This window comes from Xenopus laevis, chromosome 2S, assembly GCF_017654675.1.
Source record: "Xenopus laevis strain J_2021 chromosome 2S, Xenopus_laevis_v10.1, whole genome shotgun sequence".
Lineage (NCBI taxonomy): Eukaryota > Metazoa > Chordata > Amphibia > Anura > Pipidae > Xenopus > Xenopus laevis.
The window spans coordinates 14,093,410-14,113,176 of NC_054374.1; the positions used below are offsets into that span (position 1 = coordinate 14,093,410).

The window sequence follows — 19,767 nt, forward strand, 5'->3', positions numbered from 1 at the left end:
AAATAAAAAAGAATAATTCTACGGGTTACCAGGTTTCATTTTCAAAACCAGCCAAAGTCCTCTACAAAACCAGCCCAAAACTAGCAAAAAAGTGGCCCAAAAGATAGCCCAATATGCGCAGTGAAAAAGTCGAAAAAAATAAATATATGTGAAAATTGCGCCTTTTTTAAAATTTTGCACATTTTTCAACGTCGCAAAATGGGACAGATTCACCCGTCAACAGTGGCGTAACTACAGTGGGGGGCTCAGGAGGCATAAGGGCCCCACAAGTCCCTAATACAAATATTATTTTAAAAAATAATAGGGATGCACCGAATCCACTATTTTGGATTCACCCGAATCCTTCGTGAAAGATTCTGCCGAACACCGAACCAAATCCTAATTTGCACATGCACATTAGGGGTGGGAAGGGGAAAACTTCCTTGTTTTGTCACAAAAAACCATGTGATTTCCCTCCCCGCCCCTAATTTGCATATGCAAATTAGGATCTGGTACGGCTGGGCAGAAGAATTCGGCAGAATTCGAATCTTGCTGAAAACGGCCGAATCCCGAAACGATTGTTAAAAAACTACATTACCCAACATGCATTGAGAGACGACGGCTTGGCACATTAGGGCCGGTTTTCAAAGTACAAACTATCCAAAGGCCCAAAAAGTAGCCCAAATAGCTAGTTTGTACTTTCAAAACCAGCCTGGGCTTTAAATAAGTAGCCCAATTTGGCTGGAAAACCGCCAACCTGGCAACCCTGGCTGTTCTGTCTGTAGGCAAAGGGGTGGAGAGGACAATTTCCCTAGTCTCCCCATGGTGGAAAATGTATATTTGTGTAATTTGCCCAACAAGCATCCAGCCTTCTGTGTTCTTGAACTTGGTACATTCCTGAGCTCCTTTCATTCTCTCAGGTTGGGCTCTCAGACCCCATGAGAGGGCTCCAGTGGGTCACCTTTAAGTTAACCTTTAATCTGTTGCAGAATGGCTACTTCTAAACAATGCTTCAGTTGGTCTTCATTATCTGTTTTATAGTTCATTATTTGCCTTTCTGACGCTTTCTAGCTTTCAAATGGGGGTCACTGACCCCTTAAAATGCTCTGTAAGGCTACAAATGTATTGTCATTAATGCTTTTTAGGACTAATCTGTCTACTCGGTCCCTCTCCTATTCATATTCCTGTTTATTACTCAAATCAGTGCATGGTTGCTAGGGAAATTTGGATCTTAGCAGCCAGATTGCTGAAATTGCAAACCGGGGAGCTGCCTAAAAAAAGCTAAATTACTCAAAAAACACAAATAATAAAAATTGAAAACCAACTGCAAATTCTTTCAGAATATCACTATATTCATCATACTAAAATATGATTTAAAGGTGAACAACGTTCTTGCACTGGCCCCTTATTGTCTGTATTCTTGTGAGTGGGAGCTGCCATTCAACTTGCTGCTGGTAGCCTTTGGCAACGAAAGCAAACATGGTGCTTCCTGGGTCGTGTGATGTTTGTTTTACAAGATCTAAGTTTCCAAGATCCGATTCAAAGATCTAATCAAAAAGCCAGTTGACCACTGCACTCAAAGACAGTTAGTTGCAGGGTTATGTTCTAAGGGCAGAGACACACTCAGATTCGTACGATTGCTGTCAGGGGCAGAACTTCGGCTGATCTGTTCTTTTGTACTTTCTTTAATCGGAATGGTTAGTGGCAGGTCGGGAGATGGGGAAGTCCGATCGTACGTTGATTCGTACGGTCAAATCTTTGCGTCTGTGGCCAGCTTTAAAGGGTATGTAAAAGCAAAAAAATAAAATCAAATTTTTACTTTCTTTAATGAAAAAAGAAACCTATCTCCGATATACTTTAATTAAATAAGTACCGTTTTTATAAGAAACCTGACTTTTAGATAGATAGATAAGAGACAATAGATAGATAGATAGATAGATAGATAGTAGAAAGATAGATAGATAGATAGATAGATAGATAGATAGATAGATAGATAGATATGTCTGATAGATAATATGTAGACTATAAGGAATCCTTGCGAGGTGTAACTGCCATGTATAGTCTTATAATTTAAATGTCAGTGGTTTTATAACTTAAAGGATAAGTAAACCATTAAAATAAGTGAATGTAAAATTGATGAGGCTTCTATTCTAAGCACTTTTGTAATTTACATTCATTATTTATTTATTTTCTATTCCAAGATATTAAAGGGGTGGTTCACCTTTAAGGTAACTTTTAGTATGTTATAGAATTTCCAATTCCGAGCAACTTTTAAATTTGGTTTTCGTTATTTATTTTGTATAGCTTTATAGTTATTTGCCTTTTTCTTCTGACTGTTTGCAGCTTTTAAATGGGCGTCACTGACCCCATCTACAAAAAAAAAATGCTCTGTAAGGCTACAAATGTAATTGTTATTGCTACTTGGTATTCCTCATCTTTCTAATCAGTCACTCTCCTATTCATATTCTAGTGTCTTTTTTTAAAATCAATGCATGGTTGATAGGGTAATTTGCACCCTAGCAACCAGATTGCTTTAAATGTAAATGGAAGAGTTTCTGAATAAAAAGCTAAATAACCCGAAAACCTTAAATAATACAAAATTAAAACCAATTGCACATTGTCCTGGAATGTCACTCTCTACATCATACTAAAAGTTATCTCAAAGGTGAACAACCCCTTTAAGGGATACTTGAACTGTTAATATGAATGAATTTTGTTGCAACAGCTCCACCTGCTGGTCATTTTCCCACCAGTTTGACCACCAAGTAGTCAAGGAAGTTGTCAGGAGAAAGAAAGAGGCTGTTCTGATTTTCTGCTTAGGAAAAAAATTAGAAACCTTTCTCACATCTTTCCTAAGCAGAAGAACATCAGAGAAGCCTCTTTCTTTCTCCTGACAACTTCCTTGACTACTTGGTGGTCAGACTGGTGGGAAAATGACCAGCAGGTGGCGCTGTTGTAACAAAACTCAATTCATATTAACAGTACGTTTCCTTTAATATCTTGGAATAGAAAATAAATAAATAATGAATGTAAATTACAAAAGTGCTTAGAATAGCACCCTCATCAATTATACATTCACTTGTTTTAAAGGTTTACTTATCCTTTAATGGGAAAATATCTAGGGGCAGATTTACTAAGGTTCGAATGGTAAATTCGAATTTAAATTCTTTTTGGTCAAAACTCTAAATTTCGAATTTAAAAGCACCAACCTCGACCATGGAAACAGTTCTAATAAATACATTTTATATATAACCCCCTTAGTCATGTAAATGGAATTAGGAATGAAAGTCTTTTTTTTTGTCTATAGAAAGGTGACGTTGGTTATGGTGGGACTTGATAACGCTGGAAAAACCGCAACTGTGAAGGGAATCCAAGGAGGTAGGATGTATTGATGTATCTGAATACAAGCATGTTATAGCTGCCGAATCCTTCTGTCCTTCCGAATCCTTCTGCCCATCCGAATCTGAGTCCTAATTTGCATATGCAAATTAGAGGCAGGAGGGAAATCGTGACTTTTTGTCACAAAACAAGAAGTTAAAAATGTTTTCCCCTTCCCACACCTAATTTTGCATATGCAAATTCGGATTTGGTCCGGTATTCGGCCCAATCTTTTGTGATGGATTTGGGGGTTAAATTTGAATCAGTAGGGCAGAAATAATTTTCACAATAGTGATGTATCTATTATATAAGAAGAAATTAATGCATAATGTGCAAATCTTTCTATTTTTATATTTACACTGTTCAAAGGATTTTTGGTGATTGTACTCAATGCACTAATTTGTCGTTTATGGATCAGAGTCTCCAGAAGACGTGGCTCCAACTGTTGGGTTTTCGAAAGCCGACATTAAACAGTGGAGATTTGACATCACGATGTTTGATCTCGGTGGTGGGAAGAGAATTCGAGGAATCTGGAAAAACTATTATGCAGAATCCTATGGGGTGGTGTTTGTTATTGATTCCAGCGATGTGGGACGGATGGAGGAAACAAAGGAAACCATAGCAGAGGTTCTGAGACATCCCAGGATCTCTGGGAAACCTGTACTGGTGTAAGTAAAAACACTAGGTCCAAAAGAATTTGCTTCTACTGCATTAAAGGAGAACTAAAGTAAAAATATGAACAAATTGATTTATGTACTATCCTCAAACAGCTCATTTTCTTAAAGGAGAACTAAAGCCTAACTAAAGAAGTAGCTAGAAATGTTGTACATTATGTTTTGTGCTTCTGTACCAGCCCAAGGCAACCACAGCCCTTTAGCAGTAAAGATCTGTGTCTCCAAAGATGCCCCAGTAGCTCCCCATCTTCTTTTCTGCTGATTCACTGCACATGCTCTGTGCTACTGTCACTTACTGAGCTTAGGGACCCACTCACAATATACAGTACACAAAGGGACAGATTCATAAAGGGTCAAATTTCGCATTTAAAAAACTTCGAAATTCAAAAAGACCAACCGAAATTAAATCGAAGGTTTTTTTGGCCGAATAGGTCAGTTTTCGATCGAAATCAAATTGTACGAATCAAAGTAATAGTGCATTCAAATCGTAAGATTCAAAGTTTCCCCTCCCCCCAAAAAAAAACTTTTCAAAAGTCTACCAATTGACTCCAAATTTCTAAGCTCTAGGCAGTCCCCCATAGGCTAAAACAGCAATTTGCAGGTTTTAGATGGCGAATGGTTGAAGTCGAATATTTAAAAAAAGACAGTACATGATTTTGAATTTTCGATTTTTTTTCAAATTCGGATCGAATTTGGTCTATTCCCTAGTCCACATGTACACAAAAATTAGCTTGAAATTCGATTTTTTTAAATTGAAATGTCACTTCAACCTTTGATAAATCTGCCCCATAGAATAGAAATGTCACAAAATAAGGCTGATTAGTAATTAATACAGATAATTACTACATGAAACCAGTGCAATTAGCATCAGAATTTAATAATCAGCCCTGTAGCATCAGCTTATATTACAGGGGAAGCTCATTTTCTGCTGGATAATTAGTGACGAGCCCTAAGCTTAGCTTCTCAACAGCCAATCAGAGCCCACTGAGCATGTGAGTGTCACAGACACTTTCCAAGACGGTGACCCCCTGTGACAAGTTTGAAGTCCTGGATCATTGCTGCTATTGACAAGCTCAAACTTTAGCCTCGTGCAATAAATTCAGTATATAAAATATGGCATTTTTAATCATATTCATTTTTAGGGTTTAGTTCTCCTTGGCACACGGGAAGATTTGTCACCCTCCATTTTTTAGACGCGGCTGCAGGTGGCAAATTTCCTGAAAATGCCTCTCCATTGCCGGTAATAGGAATAGCTGGCAGTATGCTCAACTGTTCGCTAAATTGCCCGAAGCTTCGCCCGGAGGCATTTTCACCCAATTTAGCGATCAGTTGGACATACCACCAGTGATTTCAATTACCGGCAATGGAGAGGCATTTTTGGAAAATTTGTCGCCTGCAGCCACATATAAAAAATCACTGGTGACAAATCTTCCTGTGTGCAACTGCCCTAAAGGGAATGTATTCTGTTTATAAGGATGATGTATAGGTATGAGTGACTTGTTTGGAAACACAATATTGTTTTCCTTTCTCTCTGTAATAATAAAACAGTAGCTTGTACTTGATCCCAACTAAGATATAATTAATATATAGAGAAAGGGTCACGTGGCTGAATTTTGCAGCGGCGAAATTTCACCAGGCAACAAGATGTGAATGTGCACCAGTGCAAACTTAATATAGTGCAAACTGCTGATGTTATGGCAAATTTTATTTTTTGTTTGGGGTGTGGGGGACACCAAATTTTAGCTTTCGCCCCTTAATTAAATATGCCCTCCTGTTGGGATCAGGAAGGCGTTTATTTCGCCCCCTTATGGCTAAGTTGGGTAATGCTCTCTTTCTGTATATTTTTCTGTAATTTATATAGTAAATAAAGTACCCCCTCTTGTAAAATATAAGGATATTATAAGTTACCGAGGAGTTTCATGACCATATAAAAACACGAGGCCGAAGGCCGAGTGTTTTTATACAGGTCATGGAACTCCGAGGTAACTTCTAATATCCTCATATTTTACAATTGGGGGTACTTTATTTATTATAATACACAAGTTTCAGTGAGTCATGTGACCGAAATGACATCAGAACTCACCGTTTATAACTGATGACATCAGAACTCACCGTTTATAAGGATATAATTTACAAGATATTCATGGCTTTTGTGTATTATATAGTAAATAAAGTACCCCCTCTTGTAAAATATAAGGATATTATAAGTTACCGAGGAGTTTCATGACCATATAAAAACACACATAAAATCCTCATATTTAACAACTGGGGGTACTTTATTTATTATAATACACAAGTTTCAGTAAGTCATGTGACAGAAATGACATCAGAACTCACCATTTATAACTGATGGCATCAGAACTCCCCGTTTATAAGGATATAATTTACAAGAAATTCACGGCTTTTGTGTATTATATAAGGTTTAAAAACATACATTTGATGAGGGCGCTGTTCTATGAAATTTTGCAATGTACATTTATTATTTATTTTGTTTTTATTCCAAGCTATTAAGGGGTACTGTTAATATGAATGAATTTTGTTACAACAGCGCCACTTGCTGGTCAGTTTCCCACCAGTCTGACCACCAAGTAGTCAAGGAAGTTGTCAGGAGAAAGAAAGAGGCTGCTCTTCTGCTTAGGAAAAAAATGAGAAACCTTTCTCAAATCTTTCATAAGCAGTAATTCTTATTCTTTCCAAATTCTAACTGGCCTTTAGTCTGGGAGCCCCTAAGCATAGGATCTGTATTTCTGGGATATGTGGGCCAGCCTCACCATTTGGAAACCCCTGTTTTAGAAGGTTTGGTTTGGCAATGCTTAAAAGGGCTCTATTTAGTCATTACTTTCACAAGTAATGGGAGGACTTGCCAAGCAACTGTCCACCTTCACGATAATTCCCAGTCACTCTAGAAAATAAAAAAACAATCCCAGGTAGTATATCTGCTGAACCGCTCCAGTGTTCCTTTTAATAAAACCTATACTTATTTACAGCAGGGGAAACAACAGCAACAGAGTACTCTGCAAGGGTTTTTCCTTTTGTATTTTGCCGCCAGTCTGAATTTTTCTGTTGTCTCTTGAACATAGTTTTCTGTGTTTTGTGTAGAAAGTTCAATGTTATTTATCATTCCCCCTTGTTCTTCCACCAAAAGAGAAATCTGGAGGAAAATGTCTTTTAAATCATTCATTTGATTTTCTAAATGAACAAGCTCCTTGTGTCTCTGCTCGATTTCTGTCAACTGCGATCTGGTGATTTTGACTTCGGTGAGCAAGTTCTCGTTGAATATGTCCCATTTTCCTTGCTCCATCATTTTGTTCACCTCCTCCTCAGAGACCTCTTTCCCGGCTACCTCTAACTGCCTAATGATGAAGGTTTTACATTTGGACTGTTTAGAGGCAATGGTCTCATTGTACCGGAGCATGATATTCTGGAACTTTGTGAACAGAGCCAAGTGCTGACCCTTGATTATCCTGGTAACTCCAGATGTTGGCCCATGATCCGCTTCCACTTTTTTTGCAACCTGGGATAAAGAATCCAGATGTTTTTTAATGTTTTCTGCTTGGACTCTGATAACCTTCGTAATATTGTCCTCCCTCTTCATGACGCTAAACCTTCGCATGCTCGATACCAGGACCTTTTGCTCCTGGCCAAACCTGCTCACAGAATCAGAAAGTTCACTGATCTCATTTTTCAGTTTCTGTATTTCATGTAAAAAACTGTCAACAACTGGCTCTCTTTCGAAAATCACAGCTTGCTGCTGTAGCTCATCTGGTTCCTTTTGGTCCACTGAAGGGGATTGTGTCTCCTTGCACATTTCCAGTTCTTTGGATTTCTGCAGAAACTCCTCAAGGCGATCCCTCATTTTGGCACTTTATGGAGTGGGAAAGAACAGAAAATATGTTCTACAAATACCTAGAGAAGGAATAAAAGAGAAATAAACCAGGTGCACATAGGTTGTATGTTATAGTAAACACTCATGAATATACAGTAATAAATAATTATGAATTATAAAGGAGATGTCGGACTTAAGGGCCCTCTGTTGTTGTGAACATGAGTGAAGGGCTGAAAGCTTGGCACCTGGAATATAAGAGTACAGTGAAAAAAAATTAAAGTGAATTTGAGAAAATCTCAGTGGAAAATGGCTCCCTCGCCTTCCAAGGCACTGGTGTTCCAATCTACTAATGACTCGCCAGATTCATTAAAGAATAAGTAAACCTTTAAAATAAGTGAATGTAAAATTGACGAAAGTGCTATTCTAAGCACTTTTGTAATTCAAATTCATTATTTATTCTTTTTTCATTTCAAGATATTAAGGGATACATGTACTGTTAATATGAATGAATTTTGTTATAACAAAATCTTTCCTAAGCAGAAGAACTTTAGGTCAGTTTCCCACCTATCTGACCACCAAGTAGTCAAGGAGGTTGTCAGGAGAAAGAAAGAGGCTCCTCTGATGTTCTACTGCTTAGAAAAATAATTAGAAACCTCTCTCATATCTTTCCTAAGCAGAAGAACTTTAGAGCAGCTTCTTTCTTTCAACTGACAACTTCCTTGACTACTTGGTGGTCAGACTGGCTGGAGACTGACCAGCAGGTGGCGCTGTTGTAACAAAATTCATTCATATTAAAAGTACATGTATCCCTTAATATCTTGAAATGAAAAAAGAATAAATAATGAATGTGAATGTAGAATAGCACTCTGATCAATTTTTCATTCACTTATTTTAAAGGTTTACTTATCCTTTAAAGGAGAAGGAAAGTAGTTAACCACTTGCCAAATGTTAGGCACCCCCAAGTGAATGTATTTACTTACCTGAAACCCCGGACGGGTGCTCCTATCAGCAGAAAACTGCACCGGCCCGGGGTTATATCAGCGAGCACCATGGAGCAATCCTCTTCCAGCTTCTTCTGTCTTCAAATTTCTCGGGGCAGACGCATGCGCAGTAGAATGAAAAAGCCATATTTTTAGTTCGGCTTTTCACTCTAATGCGCAAGTGCAGCCGCAAGAAGACAGAGAAGCTGCAAGAGAAGTGCTCCGTGGTGCTCACCCAGGGCTAGTGCAGTTTTCTGCTGATAGGAGCACTGGCCTGGGGTTTCAGGTAAGAAAATACATTCACTTGGGGGTGCATTTGGCACCCCCAAGTGGTTAACTACTTTCCTTTTCCTTTAATAAAAACAATACAAAACACCTAGAGGTCATTAACCACATTCTTTTCATTTCTATACTTAAATAAAATTGAGTTCAGCTTTCGTGAAGTCTACAGTGCTAATGTGCATTTCATTAAGGGTGGAAGTCTGTGTATTATTGCTATTTAAAGGAGAACTAAAGCGTAACTAAAGAAGTAGGGTAGAAATGTTCTGCATTATGTTTTGGGCTTCTGCACATGCCCAAGGCAACCACAGCCCTTTAGCAGTAAAGATCTGTGTCTCAAAGATGCCCCAGTAGCTCCCCATCTTCTTTTCTGCTGATTCACTGCACATGCTCTGTGCTGCTGTCACTTACTGAGCTTAGGGACCCACTCATACACAGTACACATAGAATAGAAATGTCACAATATAAGGCTGATTAGTAATTAATGCAGATAATTACTACATGGCAGCACAGAAACCAGTGCAATTAGCATCAGAATTGAATAATCAGCAAACCTGTAGCATCAGCTTATATTACAGGGGAAGCTCATTTTCTGCTGGATAATTTGAGACGACCCCTAAGCTTAGCTTCTCAACAGCCAATCAGAGCCCACTGAGCATGTGAGTGTCACAGACACTTTCCAAGATGGTGACCCCCCTGTGACAAGTTTGAAGTCCTGGATCATTGCTGCTATTGACAAGCTGAAACTTTAGCCTTGTGCAATAAGTTCAATATGTAAAATATGGCATTTTTAGCCACATACATTTTTAGTTCTCCTTTAAAACAGTAGTAAGCTGGCCATATATGCCCAGATTTGCCATAGCAGTTTGCCAATTTAAATTGTGCTGCCTAAGCATGAATGGAAAGTGTGTGTGTGGGGGGTCTTATATCTATAATAGCTATATCCGGGTGAATCATAATCATTGGTCCTGAAAGAAAAAATGCGTTTGGTTGACTGAAAGAATATGAAGAGGAGCAACAGCTTTGTGAATGCTTTTCACTTTCTGCTGTTCCAGCTCCCATTCACATCTTGTTTCTACAAAAGGAATGCACTGGGCACACAAAAGACTATATTCTTACACTTTTATTGTCTTCATATTGGTATGCACAAAAAGCACACACCCTAGCCCAGTGGTGCACAAAAGAAAGATTGTGATCAACCAGGTTTTCAGTTGTTGATTAGATCTCAAGCAGAGCATTGTCTATAGACAGGTCCTGGCCTACTGGAGAAACTGGAGGTGGTATTCATCTAATATCCACAGTATGCACAGAATGCTATTCTGTATCAGGTTAGACCTGGATGAGAGAGCATTACTGAAAGTAAAACCCAGATTGAACAAGTCTGGTTGCCCTTGCCCAAATATATATATATATATATATATATATATATATATATATATATATATATATATATATATATATATATATATATATATATATATATATATATATATATATATATAATATGGATATATAATATGGATATATAGATATATAGATATAGATATATAGATATAGATATATAGATATATATATATAGATATATATATATATATAGATATAGATATATATATATATATAGATATATATCTATATAGATATAGATATAGATATATAGATATAGATATATATCTATATATATATAATTATTTTTTTAGTGCCATCCCGCCGGACGATTTAGATTCCAGCCACAGGGAGGCAGTTCAGGGAGCTTAGTCGCCCGAAGAAGAGGCGATTTATCGCCAGGCGACTAAATCTCCCCCAATCTGAACATGTCTCTGCCCTTAAAGGGGTGGTTCACCTTTGAGATACATTTTATTATGATATAGAATGTCCAATTCTTAGCAATTTTGCAATTGGTCTTATATACTTTTTTTTAGTTATTTGCCTTTCCAGCTTTCAAATGGGGGTCACTGACCCCATCTAAATACAAATGTTCTGTAAGGCTACACATTTATTGTTATTGCTACTTGTTGTTACTCCTCTTTCTATTCATGCCCTGTCCTATTCATATTCCAGGGTCTTATTCAAATCGGTGCAAGGTTGCTCTGGTAATTTGGACCCTAGCAACCAGATTGCTGAAATAAAGCGCTGAATAACTCAAAAACCACAAATAATAAAAAATGAAAACCAATTGCAAATTGTCTCAGAACATCGCACTCTACATCATACGAAAAGTTAATTTAAAGCTTAACAACTCCATTGCCAAATCAGGTTGGGTTTCTGAGATATGTAGTTCAAACCACGTTCTTTTACTTTTTATAGAACAACATTGTTGTACAAAACAATGCAATAACTAGTTGGAGATTATCGAGAATATTCTACTCCTACATTTCACACCGAACTATATTACAAAGGTAATAAAACACACCTGTCCTATCTACCTGGCCAAGCCTCTAATGTAAACTTAACAAACTATTTTTATTGGCTTGCACCAGCAACTGAGACGTAACCTATAGCAACGTGTGCAAATTAGTTCATACATTGGTCAGTTTTCCCAGACTCCATTTTATTCAAATAATCTACATTTTAAAAAGTGATTTCCCTTTTCTCTGTAATAATAAAACAGTAGCTTGTACAGGTATAGGATCCCTTATCCAGAAACCCAATATCCAGAAAGCTCCAAATTACGGAATGGCTGTCTCCCATAGACTTCATTTTATCCAAATAATCCAAATTTTTAAAAATGATTTCCTTTCTCTCTGTAATAATAAAACAGTAGCTTGTACTTGATCCCAACTAAGATATAATTAATCCTTATTGGAAGCAAAACCAGCCTATTGGGTTTATTTAATGTTAAAATTAATTTCTAGTAGACTTAAGGCATGAAGACCCAAATTATGGAAAGATCCATTATCCGGAAAACCCCAGGTCCCGAGCATTCTGGATAACAGGTCCCATACCTGTACTTGATCCCAACTAAGAGATAATTAATCCTTATTGGAAGCAGAACCAGCCTATTGGGTTTATTTAATGTTTACATGATTTTCTAGTAGACTTAAGGTAGGAAGAATCAAATTACGGAAACTTACATTGTCCGGAAAACCCCAGGTCTCGAGCATTCTGGGTAACAGGTCCCATACCTGAACTATAACATTTCTGTATGTTGGAGATTCGGTCTATAGATTTGGTACAACATACCTTGCCAGTGTCTGTCTTGTAGTCTTAGGACTGATGGGGTGCAGTCTGTCCGTACAGGTTTGTTGGTGCCGTTGGTACAGACTGAGATCTAATATTATATGGCAGTTGTAGTTCAGCAGTCCCATTTGCAGTCCTCCTTTCATTGCTCCTTATTCAGATCCAACAGAAAGCACAATGCTCCGAGAGCACACGCTGCACAAGGAATCTGGTTCTGCCTGTTATAAGGCAATGTCTTTTGTTTGGAGGCGGATCTCCATTATGTAAATTACCAATCCAAAGAATAAGACTGAAATTTAAAGCTACAGTAACACACAAAATGCAGCCCTTGTCTCAAGTCAATTATTTTTAACTATAAACTTATAATTTTTCTTATAGTAACCATACACAATTTCTGCCTAAAGTTCGTTCTGAACTATATGTCCCAGGCTGCACTGGGAGGCTGTAATCTCATCATTTGCTATATATTAAAATCTAGAATTTTAATGTATTTGCACTTGAAAGTGTATGGTTGTACAGGATCTTTCTGTAATTTGGATCTTCATACCTTAAAGGAGAACTAAACCCTGAATCAATATGGCTAAAAATGCCATATTTTATATACTGAATTTATTCCACCAGCCTAAAGTTTCAGCTTGTCAATAGCAGCAATGATCCAGGACTTCAAACTTGTCACAGGGGGTCACCATCTTGGAAAGTGTCTGTGACACTCACATGCTCAGTGGGCTCTGATTGGCTGTTGAGAAGCTAAGCTTAGGGCTCGTCACTAATTATCCAGCAGAAAATGAGGTTGGTCTGTAATACAAGCTGATGCTACAGGTTTGCTGATTATTAAATTCTGAAGCTAATTGCACTGGTTTCTGTGCTGCCATGTAGTAATTATCTGTATTAATTACTAATCAGCCTTATATTGTGACATTTCTATTCTATGTGTACTGTATATTGTGAGTGGGTCCCTAAGCTCAGTAAGTGACAGCAGCACAGAACATGTGCATTGAATCAGCAGAAAAGAAGATGGGGAGCTACTGGGGCATCTTTGAGACACAGATCTTTACTGCTAAAGGGCTGTGGTTGCCTAGGGCAAGTGCAGAAGCCCAAAACATAAGGTACAACATTTCTACCCTACTTCTTTAGTTACGATTTAGTTCTCCTTTAAATAGCAATAATACACAGACTTCCACCCTTAGGATGAAATGCACATTAGCATTGTAGACTTCACGAAAGCTGAACTCATTTTTATTTAGTTAAGCTTTAGTTCTGCTTTAAGTCTACTATAAAATCATATAAACATGAAATAAATCCAATAGGCTGGTTTTGCTTCCAATAAGGATTAATTATATCTTAGTTGGGATCAAGTGCAAGCTACTGTTTTATTATTACAGAGAAAAAGGGAATAATTTAAAAAAAAAAAAATATTTTGATAAAATTGAGTCTATGGGAGACATCCTTTCCATAATTCAGAGCTTTCTGGATAACAGGTTTCTCGATAATGGATCCCGTACCTGTATTGTCTTTAGCCCTAGGTTTGCAGGTTGAAAACTTGAATTCCGTTTTGTTCCTATATTTTGTGTTAACTGATCCTGACAGTACTGATTAAAGGGGATTCGTCACCCAAAAAAAAAAATATTCCAAATCCTATTTTATCACATTAGTCAAGCAAAATGAACTTTAATTACACTCTATAAATTAGTTGAATCTTGTTTTCTTCAGTCTGGGAATTCATAATTATAACAAGCAGGCAGGAGCCATTTTGTGTAGACTATTATTAAGACAAGCCTTGTATCATCTCAGAATCTTGTTTGTGCACCAGAATGGGGGACCCAATGTCCATCCCCATGCCCTGGTTACACAATTAAATGGTGAAGAGAACGGGGGAATGTGGGGAGAGCAGTGACATCTAGGAAGTGCTGAATGGAAAGTGAAAGTAATTGCTTGCCCCGCCTCTAGGGGGTAAGGGGCAGACAATATTTGATTGACAGCTGAGATTTTTAACTGAGTTTACAACAGTTATGAATGCATTTTATATTGGGTTCCTGTTGAGTAACACAAGGTCTTTTCAGCATGGCAGCCCTACTCACATGAATGAACAAAAGTAGCCAATAGGTAAGACCACTGGCACACAGGGGCTTAATAATATTTGTATTAAGGATGAAAGATTAATTTGTTTACAGTTCTTACACCTGGGTTCATCTTGTAATGGGAGTAAGTCAGTTAGATGCTGTATTATTATTGCTTTTACCGTGTACCAGCATCACACACCTTTAAAAACAAACGCAAGTACTCCAGTGTTCTACACAGGGGATGTTAAGGGGGTTATTTATCAAAATCCGAATTTGTCAGATTATTTTTAAAATAAAAAAAGTCCGACCAAACTAGAATCCACGATTTACCCTTATTTATCAATAAAAAAACACCAAAAAAATGGGATCAGGAAAAACGGCAACTTTTTCAGATTGTTGCACGAAAAATCAGAATTTTTCAGATTTGACACCTGAAAAGTCTGAATTATTCATGAAATTGGCGGATTATCGTAAGAAACCCAGCGCAGACAATGATATCTTCAAATTGCAAATAGGACTTTTGTCATTGACTTCTACAGGACCTCGCCAGGTTGAAGAGTATTTTCAAATTCTGACTTTTTGCAGTCTTGTGGTATAATAAATCTCAAAAAATTAGAGTTTTTTCTTTAAAAAAGTTTTTTATAGTAAAAAAAACCTCAAAATTTTGGAGTTTTTAGCATTCAGACTTTAATAAATAACCACCTGAATATTTGTTAAAATGATGCGTGTATGTCGGAGCACAATAATCCATGGCAATATGTTATTATAGGGTTGTTCAGTTATATTTTAGTATGATGTAGAAGTGTTATTATGAGAATGCTTCCAATTTCCAATTTGTATCATTTCGTTTTTGAGTTATTTCGCTTTTTATTCCGCTTGCAGTTTCGGCAATTTGGTTGCTAGAGACCAAATTATCCTAGCAACCATGCACTGAATTGAATACGAGACTGGAATATGGATAGGAGAGGGCCTGAATAGAAAGACAAGTAATAAGTAACAATAACGATACATTTGTACCCTTAAAGGACCAGTAACATCAACAAATTTTTTTTTATAAAAAAACAAATAAAAAACAACAAGACAAATTATACTTTAAAATTGCAAAGTCTTTAATAAGAAATAACTTACCAAAACTCAGCTTCCGCTCCTCTTCAGAAAAGGCGACCATCCATCCAGCTGTGCTCGATTTGTTCTCCCTGGCTATCTGCTGCTGCATCCTTAGTCCCACTTTCCGTGCTTCTGTGGGTTTAGGAGAGAGAAAGGCTGTGTCAGTTTTGGATGGGGAGACCAGCCTAATGTTTTCTTGCAGATAAAGGGGCTGACAGGCTTTGCCTCAGAGCGGTGATTATGCACAGTACATATGGCCCTGCTGATGCTGGGGGAACTGGTGGCCGAGGATGAGGTGTGAGGGGAGGAAGAGTGCAGCGCATTTCCATTCTTTTTTATCAATGGAAAGTGAAAAAATCCACCCCTCTTAAATTGGGATCCCCACTCCTGTAGTGGGAGGACCCCTGATAGCACAAGGGGGGACCCGGGCAATATCGTTATCCTAATAAAGGCTGGAGGGAAGCGAGAAGCAATGACCATGACTAGCATGCCAGAGAGCCTACATTAGTAAAGTACCTCCAGGCTATCCATCTCAGCCTGCCCGCGCCCCTGTTCGTCTGGGAGAAGCAGCAGCCAGTTCTGTGAACGTAGCGCCCATAGCAACCCCAGTCCTGATGTGCGCGCATTAGTCTGGCTGAGGCTGGAGCTGTTGGGGTAGGACTGCACGTTACTGATGTAGGGGCTAGAGGAATGGCTGCTCACCGAGTTGACATATGAGTAGCCCAGGGCTTTGGAGAATGATGAGGCGCCGCTGTGTGAAGTGTCGTGGTGGGAGTGCAGACCGTGCATTGAGTAGTGCCCATGAGACATGGGGGAAGGAGGCATTTGCTGGTTCAGAGGCCCAAATTCCATGAACACCGCCTTGCCTGACACTGGGCTGCTAAGGCTCTCTGGCATGCTAGTCATGGTCATTGCTTTTCGCTTCCCTCCAGCCTTTATTAGGATAACGATATTGCCCAGGTCCCCCCTTGTGCTATCATGGGGTCCTCCCGCTACAGGAGTGGGGATCCCAATTTAAGAGGAGCGGATTTTTTCACTTTGCATTGATAAAATGCGCTGCACTCCTTCTCCCCTCACACCTCATCCTCGGCCACCAGTTCCCCCAGCGTCAGCAGGGCCAGCCTGACAGCCCCTTTATCTGCAAGAAAACAGGCTGGTCTCCCCATCCAAAATTGACACAGCCTTTCTCTTTCCTAAAACCACTAGGGATGCACCGAATCCACTATTTTGGATTCGGTCAAACCCCCGAATCCTTTGGGAAAGATTCGGCCGAATACCGAACCGAATCCTAATTTGCATATGCAAATTATGGGTGGGAAGGTGAAAACGTCTTTTACTTCCTTGTTGTGTGACAAAAAGTTATGAGATTTCCCTCTCCGCCCCTTATTTGCATCCGAATTCTGCTGAAAAAGGCCAAATCCCTAAAAACCACAGTAGCTCGGATGCAGCAGCAGATAGCCAGGGAGGAGAAATTAAGCGCCAATGGATAGATGTTCGCCCTGTCGCCTTTAAGTTATTTCTTAATAAAGAGTTTGCGATTTTAAAGTATAATTTGTCTTGGTGTTTTTTTTTTGTACTAACGAATTTTGTAAAAAAAAAAAAAAATGATGTTACTGGTCCTTTAATGACTCCCGTTTGAAAACTGGCAAAAGTTAGAAGCAGATGGTAAATAATTTAAAAATAAATAAATAAAAAAATATATATATATAAAGAAGACCAAAACATAAACATGAACTTACTGCGCCACAAGCCCAATCAAACATATGATTTATGCTTTCAAAGTTGGTCACAGGGGGTCACCATCTTGTAACTTTGTTAAACATCTTTGCCTGACCCTGACCCTGCACATGCTCAGTGTGTTCTGGGCTGTTTAGGGATCGTCATAAATTATCAAAAGAGAGCAAGTCAAATAATATCTGCCAGAAGCTGATACAGCAAGACTCAGCTCAGTAAGTGACAGCAGCACAGAGCATGTGCAGTGAATCAGCAGAAAAGAAGACGGGGAGCTACTGGGGCATCTTTGGAGAAACAGATCTTTACTGCTAAAGGGCTGTGGTTGCCGTAACCCCCCCCCCCCATAATTCCAGTGTAATTGCAGCTACGTGAAGGAAATGTGTAACAAATGCAGTAGCATAAGCAAAATGATGTCAATGTGCAATGAGTGACTCTGGATGCAAGTCTTGTACTTTTTGACAAAGGGCATGAATTTGTGCAAAAACTGCCTTTTCCCACAGCCGCACATGTGCATGTGGTTATAAATGAGCCATGTGTAGCATTTCTAGCCTGCTTCCTGTTAAGCCTTAGTTATCCTTTAAATCAATTCACCTTTACATATTTGCTTTGCAGGCTGGCTAATAAACAGGACCGGGAAGGCGCTTTGTCAGAAACAGACATAATAGAGTTTCTCTCCTTGGAAAAGCTTGTGAACGACAACAAATGCCTAGTCAGATAGTGAGTATCATTTTCCATCATATAAACTTGTCTTGTTAGCTTGGTGGAATAAATTATCCTGTACTACTGTATCCATGTAATGTCTAGTTACCCTTGTTCCCTAAGCCTAGTCCCCCAGAGGCAGGAAGCTGTGGTTTCTCTTCTGTCTTTCTTAGATATATTAGATATATATATGTTCCTTTCCTTTGTTTCTTAAACATCTATTTCTGTCTTATGCAATAGACCTGTGGGCAACTGATACAGGCAGTCCCCGGTTTACGTAAGAGATAGGGTCTGAAGTTGAATTTGTATGTAAGTTAAAACATATATATATATATATATTTTTATATATATATATATATATATATATATATATATATATATATATATATATATATATATATATATATATATTTACTTATTAAATGCAATAAACAGATGTTTGTCTTAAGATTGTCTTATTTATTTTTACCTTTCTGGTCTCTGCAGTAGAGAACGTACACCTGAGGAGATTGGGGCAGGTAGTTTATTAAAGCTAAATGATAATATAAGTCAAGCAAACCATAGTATGTTACTGAAATAGTCTCTGTTTGTAAGTGTGAGTTGTATGTAAGTCCAAAGTTTGTGACTCGAGGACTGCCTGTAATGCTTTTAAAGGGGTTGTTCATCTTTAAATTAACTTTTATTATGGTGTAAAAACTGATATTCCGAGATAATTTGCAATTGGTTTTCATGTTTTACTATTTTTTGGTTTCTGAATTATTTAGCTTTTTATTCAGCCGCCTTTCTATTTTGTAATGTCAACAATCTGGTTGCTATGGTCCATATTCCCCTAGCAACCATTGATTTAATATATATATGATTTAAATAAGATACTGCAATATGAATAGAAGAGGGTCTGAATAGAAAAATAAGCAGTAAAAAGAAGCAATAACAATAAATGTGTAGCCTTACAGAGCATTTGTTTTTAGATGGGGTCAGCGACCCCCCGTTTGAAAGCTGGAAAGTAGGGATACTATTTTGGATTCGGCCGAACCCACTAATATTTCGCTAAAGATTTGAATACCGAACCGAATCCGAATCCTAATTAGGGGTGGGAAGGGGAAACAATTTTTACTTCCTTGTTTTGTGACAAAAATTCAGGTGATTTCCCTCCCTGCCCCTAATTTGCATATGCAAATTAGGATTCGGTTCGACCGGGCAGAAAGATTCGTCCGAATCCGAATCTTGCTGAAAAAGGCAGAATTCTGCCTGAATCCTGAATTTGGTGCATTGCTACTGGAAAGAGTCAGAAGAAGAAGGCAAACCATTAAAAAACTATAAAAAATAAATAATGAAGACCAATTGAAAGATTGCCTAGAATTGGCAATTTTATAACATACTAAAAGTTAACTTGAAGGTGAACCACCCCTTTAGTCGCAGTTACATTTACTAGTAACTTTAAATTCATGACTTCTTTCCAATATACTTCAATTTTCATTAGGTGTTGCTTTGGTGGGAGGGGCAGATACCCTTTAAATGTCACTTAAATGTCGATTATAACAAAAATATTCAAGATGGAATTTTTACATTCAGCAGTAAAGAATTAATTTTGTATAGAAAGAGCAATGAGCACTATGAAATCCTTAATATTGCTATATTCAGGAGCCATGCTCAGCAGCCATTGGTCACGGGAAGAAGATTGATAAGTCCATCAAAAACGGCTTAAATTGGTTGTTACGCGTCATAGCAAAAGATTTTGAAGCGTTGCACGAGCGTATTGGGAAAGAAACGGCAGAGCAACGAGCACAAGAAGAGCAAGACAAGAGGGAAAGAGCGGAGAGAGTGAAAAGGCTTCGGGAGGAGAGGTTTGATCTGTCCATGTTGCCTTCCCATCC

At 38.1% G+C, this 19,767-nt stretch overlaps 2 protein-coding genes across 3 annotated transcripts in view; one reads left to right on the forward strand and one right to left on the reverse strand.

Annotated features, from left to right (window-relative positions):
* Positions 1 to 19,767, forward strand: part of arl13b.S (ADP ribosylation factor like GTPase 13B S homeolog) — a 38,077-nt gene that overhangs the window by 454 nt on the left and 17,856 nt on the right. Inside the window, exons 2-7 of the mRNA XM_041583288.1 lie at positions 3,287 to 3,357; positions 3,776 to 4,025; positions 17,807 to 17,911; positions 18,380 to 18,411; positions 19,374 to 19,384; positions 19,535 to 19,737. Of these exons, the coding sequence (XP_041439222.1) occupies positions 3,303 to 3,357; positions 3,776 to 4,025; positions 17,807 to 17,911; positions 18,380 to 18,411; positions 19,374 to 19,384; positions 19,535 to 19,737 (656 nt within the window). The 5' untranslated portion in view covers positions 3,287 to 3,302. The remainder of the gene's footprint in view (positions 1 to 3,286; positions 3,358 to 3,775; positions 4,026 to 17,806; positions 17,912 to 18,379; positions 18,412 to 19,373; positions 19,385 to 19,534; positions 19,738 to 19,767) is intronic.
* stx19.S (syntaxin 19 S homeolog) lies at positions 4,686 to 12,504 on the reverse strand. Of its 2 annotated transcripts, none has more exon segments than NM_001091189.1 (2): positions 4,686 to 7,937; positions 12,297 to 12,467. In NM_001091189.1, a coding segment is annotated over 1 exon segment (879 nt). In that variant the 5' UTR covers positions 7,888 to 7,937; positions 12,297 to 12,467; the 3' UTR covers positions 4,686 to 7,008.

What these genes read in the sequence shown, in the direction of transcription:
- stx19.S (XM_018248168.2), bottom strand. Translation starts at nt 7,887, where the DNA reads ATGAGGGATCGCCTTGAGGAGTTTCTGCAGAAATCCAAAGAACTGGAA.